Source organism: Haliaeetus leucocephalus, unplaced genomic scaffold (assembly GCF_000737465.1).
Source record: "Haliaeetus leucocephalus isolate CR32 unplaced genomic scaffold, Haliaeetus_leucocephalus-4.0 Scaffold140, whole genome shotgun sequence".
In the NCBI taxonomy this organism is placed as follows: domain Eukaryota; kingdom Metazoa; phylum Chordata; class Aves; order Accipitriformes; family Accipitridae; genus Haliaeetus; species Haliaeetus leucocephalus.
Genome location: NW_010972576.1, coordinates 16,031,485 through 16,037,885, shown reverse-complemented (window position 1 = coordinate 16,037,885; position 6,401 = coordinate 16,031,485). Strand labels below are relative to the sequence as shown.

General features: G+C 54.3%; 1 protein-coding gene across 1 annotated transcript in view; it reads left to right on the top strand.

Moving 5' to 3' along the window:
- The window catches only part of PITX2 (paired-like homeodomain 2), a 15,791-nt gene extending 14,229 nt beyond the window's left edge, over positions 1–1,562 (top strand). The window contains exon 2 of the mRNA XM_010561061.1: positions 996–1,562. Coding sequence (XP_010559363.1) covers positions 996–1,559 — 564 coding nt within the window. The 3' untranslated portion in view covers positions 1,560–1,562. The remainder of the gene's footprint in view (positions 1–995) is intronic.
- The last annotated feature ends 4,839 nt before the right edge of the window (positions 1,563–6,401 follow it).

Here is a 6,401-nt window from a genome sequence, read left to right as displayed (position 1 = left end):
GCGGGGCTTTTGCGGGGAAGGGTGTGTGCGGGGGTGTGTGTGTGTGTTTGGTTTCGGGCGGCGCGGTGCCGCCGGACGGGGCCCGTCCCTGTGGTGCCCGGGTGGCCCCTGCCCGGCTCGGCCGGGGGGGGGGTCCTGCAAACACCCCGGGGCGGCTCCAATACACACGGTAAGGCTGCTGCTGGCGGCTGCCCGACGGGTCAGACACCTAGATGTGGATTGGGAAAGGGCACGTTTTCCCCATTGTCTGCGGGAAGGGTCCCTTAGATCTCATTTAGCACGTTGTTAAATGGCGATTTTTTTTCATCTTCTTCTTTTTCTTCTTTTTTTTTTCCGCCAAAGAGCAGTCGAACAAGTTTGTTTAGAAAGTGGTTTTCAGCTCTGGAAGCTTTCGCGCAGGAGGAACTTGTAGCTTTAACAAACTGAAGCAAGGATTTATTAGTTGCTGGCTTCCCCCTCCTTCCCCGTAATAGGAAACATCGCCTTAAAATTCCGCGGGTTTCCAGGCGTTTTGCCCTCGCTTTTGCACTTTTGTATTTCCCCTGGATGGCTCCAGTGCGGAATAAGCCAAGAAAGGGGGGGGGGGGGGAGAGAGAGAAAGGAGGGGGAAAAAAAAAAAAGGAGAGAAGAAGGAAGCGTTGGCCTCTGGCGCGAATTAGAGCATCGCGAATTATGCCGGGGGGTGCGGGGGGTGTGTGCGGGGAATGGCACAGCCACGGATCTGCCTTGCTAAACCCCAGCGGCCCCGGGGCCCGGGGGATGCTCGGCAGCCCCGGCAGCACGTTGCTGCCCCGGCCCAGCGCGAGGCTCCCTCGGCGAGGAGGCAAACGTATGTGTATGTACATACACGTTTTTAAATATATATATGTGTGTGTGTATGTATATAGGGACAGGGTCGGCTGTTGCGCCGAGAGCTTGCGAAGGGCTGCGGTGGTGGTGGTGGTTCCTGACTAACTCGCGTCTCGCATCTCCCTCCCTCTCCCCCCGTTTCCAAGGTTTGGTTCAAGAATCGCAGAGCCAAATGGAGAAAGAGAGAAAGGAACCAGCAAGCCGAGCTTTGCAAAAACGGCTTCGGTCCACAGTTTAACGGCCTCATGCAGCCCTATGATGACATGTACCCCGGCTACTCATACAACAACTGGGCAGCCAAGGGCCTGACCTCCGCCTCCCTCTCCACCAAAAGCTTTCCTTTCTTCAACTCCATGAATGTCAACCCTCTGTCTTCTCAGAGCATGTTCTCCCCTCCAAACTCCATCTCCTCCATGAGTATGTCTTCAAGCATGGTACCCTCGGCAGTCACCGGGGTCCCCGGCTCCAGCCTCAACAGCCTGAATAACTTGAACAACTTGAGCAATCCCTCCCTGAATTCTGCAGTGCCAACGCCAGCCTGTCCTTATGCTCCTCCAACACCTCCGTATGTTTATAGGGACACATGTAACTCCAGCTTGGCGAGTCTGAGACTTAAAGCCAAGCAGCACTCCAGTTTTGGCTATGCCAGTGTGCAGAACCCCGCTTCCAACCTGAGCGCTTGCCAGTACGCGGTGGACAGACCCGTGTGAGACACCCAAGTAGGAAACACTGCATGGGAATCCCTCCCCATTTCCCGCAGAGACTGAGAATTACACTAGAAAGTAATGGGCACTAGAGAGAAAGAGAAAGGAGGAAAAATCAGACAGAGACAGAGAGAGAGAGAGGAAAAGAGAGAGAGGAAAAAAAGAGGAAACCACTGAAATAAGATAGTTCCTTTGTTTTCAAAGGACCTCCTACAGATTCTGAGATCTTTCTTTCACTAAGAGTATTTCAACAGTTACAAGGACATATATATATATATATATATGGACAAATGTTTGACTGGATATGATATGACATTTTAATGTTACTATAAGCTTGTTATTTTTTAAGTTTAGCATTGTTAACATAAAAATGACTGAAAGGATGTATATATATCGAAATGTCAAATTAATTTTATAAAAGCAGTTGTTAGTAATATCTCAACAGTGTTTTTAAAAGGTTAGGCTTTAAAATAAAGCATGTTACACAGAAGCGATTAGGATTTTTTCGCTTGTGAGCAAGGGAATGTATATACTAAATGCGACACTGTATGTTTCTAACATATAATTATTAAAAAAAAAAAACCATTGTGTGAATATCAGTTTTAGAATAGTACCTCTGGTGGATGCAATGATGTTTCTGATATTGCAATGTAAAACATGCCCTGTGTATAACATTTCGTACAATATTATTGTTTTACTTTTCAGCAAACATGAAAAAAATGTGTTTTATTTCATGGGAGTAAAATATACAGCATACAGTTTTGTCTGGATTTTTATTTACTGAGCCAAGCTGCGCAGCGGTAACTGGTCTGCAGTGATTGACTGATCGTTGACACTGGATCTTGTTCTCTGGAAACACAGGGCAGTACTTTTTATTGCAATACAAATAAATGCTGGCATTTGTTTCGCGTAAAGAAAAAAAAAAAAAAAAAGAATTCCCTCGCGCTAACACTGCATGCTAGAGAAACGCCGGGCTCGGGTATGCTGCCTTCCGTGCAGCAGGATCCCTTTATTCCCCCGCGCAGCCCCGAGAAAATGGATTATTTGACATCGTTGGCCTCGAGAATTACCAGCCACAAAGTTGCTGTATCTCGAGCATAAATTTCTCCCGCTGTGAAGGAAGCTTTTATTACATTAAAGAAGGGGGGGGGGGTGGGGGGGGGGGGGGGGGGAAGAAAAGCCAATTTGCAAACAAACTGCTCCTGTTCAAAATAATCTCTCCCCTTTGCCGCCCCTTGCGCTCACCTTCTCCCTTCAGCGGGCAGATCCTTCATGTAATATTACATTTCTATTTCCAAATCCCCCTTTCAGACATGAAGAGAAACAAAGAGCAGCCCAAATAACCGCAACCCCGCGGAGCGCGGGGGTTGAGAGGTTAGCCCCGAGTTTCCTGCGACTTCGTGCTGCAACACGTCGTTGAAGGGAAAGGTCGTGCTCTCGTGTGTTTTGTTTTAAATAATATCGACCCATTCATTCTCAACCTGCTTGTTCGTGAAATTATACAGGATTATAACTTTGCCATCGCCGGACAATTGAAGCAAATCAAGATGAATTGCTGCTCGGCCCTCCCATCGGTTTACACCCCGGGAGGGCAAGGAGGGGCTGGCGGAGGAGGGGGGGGAGGGCAGGACCCGGCGGGAATATCGATATACGAAGAAATTCCGCAGGCGCGTGAACTGGCGAGGTGCGGAGGGGACGCCAGGGAGGAAACTCACCGCGGTGGGGGGCGAGCTTGCCCCTTGCGCGGCCTTTGCGCGCTCCTTGCGCGCTTTTGGGAGGCCGGGAAGAGCCGCCGGGGGAGCCCTCGCCCACCCCCGGGCTCTCCCGGCGGGCGGGCGGACACCGCGGAGGGGGGGTCCCCGTCCCGTCCCCCCCCAGCAGTTAGATGGGGAGGGGGGCAGAGAAAGGGGGGAGAGGTCAGCGCCCTGCGCTTTCCCACGGGGAAAACGCTTCCCCCACCCAAAAGAGGAGTCGCCCCCGTGTTCCCATTTGCGGAGTGAGCAGACCCCAGCCCCCATTTCCCCCCTCCCCTTAATTTTTACCCCCCCTCTTTTTTTTCCTCATCTAATTTTTAATTTCTAATTCTTTTTTTCTTTTCTTTTTTTTTTTTTAACCCGGTTTTTCTGTTTTCTTTTCCTCTGTGTGTTTTTGCCAGGGGGTCGTCGGAAAGAGAGAGCCTCCATGCTCGGGGAGGGGGGGTGGGGGAGAAAAGGCGGCCGGCCCCCTCCCCCTCGGCGTGCCCGGCCTCGCCGCCGCCCCGACCCAACGCCTCTCCCCTCGTTTTTTTTTCCGTACCGTCTCAACACCTCACCCGGGTGAGTGCCAGGGGCTTCCCCAAAATGTCCCCTTCCTCCTCCTTCTTCTCCTCTTCCTCGCTGGGCTGCGGGCGGAAGGTCTGGGGGCGACGCCGGCGAGGGTCTGGCAGCCCGGGACCCCCCCTCGGGGGTCGGGGAAGCCGGAGAAAGGCGGCTGCTTTTCTGCCCAAACCCTCTCGGCGGGACGGGCTTGAAAATCAGCGAGCGGATCGCTGCGGGTATCGGCACGGTATTTTACACGCTCTTTTCGGCTCTCGTTTCTTCTCGGTGGCACTGGTTATTTATAGTCTTCTCGTATTTATATATATATAAAAATGTCGATGTATATACTTAGAATATGTGTGTGCGTGGAGGAGGAGTATATATTTAATACAGAGTATAGGCATATACGTTTAGAAGAAAAATATATCCCGTTTCCGGACCAAAAAAATACTGCATCAGAGTTTTCCACTCTACTGTGTAATGGCTCAAACGATGAAAAATCAACGTGACCGCTCAGAGAGGACATAAATCACTCCGAGTGTAATCTGAATTTCTCTTTCTCCCCCTAGCTGAAGCCTTGAGGGTCATCATTTTTCTGCGCCACTTGACCAAAGATATAATGTTTTGATTAGGTCGTAAATCAAAATCTTGGGTCGTGTTTTTTCTTTTTCTGCCTTTTTTTTTTTTCCGGGGGTTTTCCTTCCCCTTATCGGCGGTGGCAGCGTGAACCTGGAACAATGGAGGCCGTAGAGAGGGGGGGGGGGGGGAAAAGCCACAACGAAACAGGGAATTTGCAAAATACCTATTTGGAGAAGCGGGGGGAGAGAGGGGTTAAACAACGGGCTCGCACCCCCCTGGCCCCCCCCGGCCCTCGGGAAGGTCGCTCCGGGCCGCCTGCTGCGCGGTCCCCCGCGCCGGGCGTGCGAGCGGGCAGCGCCGTCTGCCTCCCAAATCCACATCCCAATCCACATCCCAATCCACAGCCCCGCCGGCCCCGGGCCCGCGCGGACCCCGCCGCCACCCCCCCACCCCCCCGGAGCTGCGGGCGCGGAGCGGCGCCGGGAGCGCGCCCCTTCCAGCCGGGAGGGTCCCTCCGTCGGCGGCCCGGGGAGCCCCGGGGAACTGCGGGGCCGTGTCCCGGCTCGGCTCCGCTCTTTTGTTTTCGGACGGTGCCTTCCCGCACTTTGAACCCCGGCGGCGTGCGCAGGGCCCGGGCAGCCGGATGGGCGCGCCTGGCAAAGGTCAAAATTGAACGTAGGTACCGATATGTATCTCGTCTGGGCTGTTTTCTGGGAGCTTCCCGCTGTCCTCTCCCTCCGTTGTTTGTATGTTCGTGTGCGCTCGTCCGTGTGTGCCTTCGCGAAACGGCTAGATACCGATCCTTACATACCTGTACATTTGCTTATACCTATTAAATAAAAGAACTTTTCTTTTTTTTTTTCCTTACGAGATGCATTAGCATTTTTGGAGGGAAATAACTTCCTTGGGAAAACAGTTGACATCTGAGCCCGGGGAAGGTTGGCGTGTGGTGGGGTTTTCTTTGTTTTGTTTTGGGTTGTTTTGGTTTTTTCTTTCCAAAAAAAAAGCCGGTTTGCCGCGTTGCGGGGCGGGCGCGGCGGCGGCAGCCGGCGGGGCAAGTTTGCAGCCCGCTGTGCCCCGCGGGCACCGCCGGCCGGGCGGGCAGCGCTCCGTGGGCGCGGAGCGGGTTGCGGGGGGTGTGCGAGTGGGGGTGGGGGGTCGCACACCCCCGTTCAAGCCAAGGAGAGGGGGCAGGGGACCGGCTCACGGCGCACCGGCGCTAATACCGAGGCGTTCTCAGGGCATGTGATTTACCTTGCTAAATGCCTGCTTTGGTACGCGTGTTATACATGTGTAGGTCTGAATATTATGCACCCGATAGACCGTAACAGTCAATAATCCAGGAACTCGGAAGGATTTACACCTTCGGAGCTCCATACGCTGCCGGACTAATTGATTGCTAAATCTGAAGTTTTCTAAATGCGAACCCCTTTTGGAATTAATTCCTCCGGTCGCCTGCACCTTCTTCTCAGAGAAGAGAAGAGAGGAAATAAAAGAAACCCTCACTTGTAAAGGTTTAGCGGCAAGGCCTTTTTTCTCTCTTTAACCAAAAAGGCGTTTGAGGCCGCTTTTGGCGGCCTCGGCCCCCGCCTGTGCCGGGCAGAGCCGAGCCGGTGCTCCGCGGCCCTGCGCAGGGAGCTCCGCGCTGCCCGCCCGCCGAGCCAGGGCTCTGCCGGCGCTTGGACGAATTTCCCCCAGGTGGACGCGTGGTTTCGGGGCCGAGGGCAGCTTGTTTGCTGGCTTTCTTCCCGTCGGCTGCGACCACCCCCCGCCTGCCCCGAAGGACGGAGGGCTCCGACGGGGACGGGGGGGGCAGCGCGGGTGGCTCCCGCCGCCGCGGAGCCAGGCGGCGGAAGGCAAATGCTGCCGCCGCCGAAGCGGGAACCGGGCCGGCCCTGCCTTCTCGGAGGGCGGGCTTGTGCCTGCCCGGGGGGGGCCACCGGCCCGACCCCGGCCCCGCGATCCCGCACGG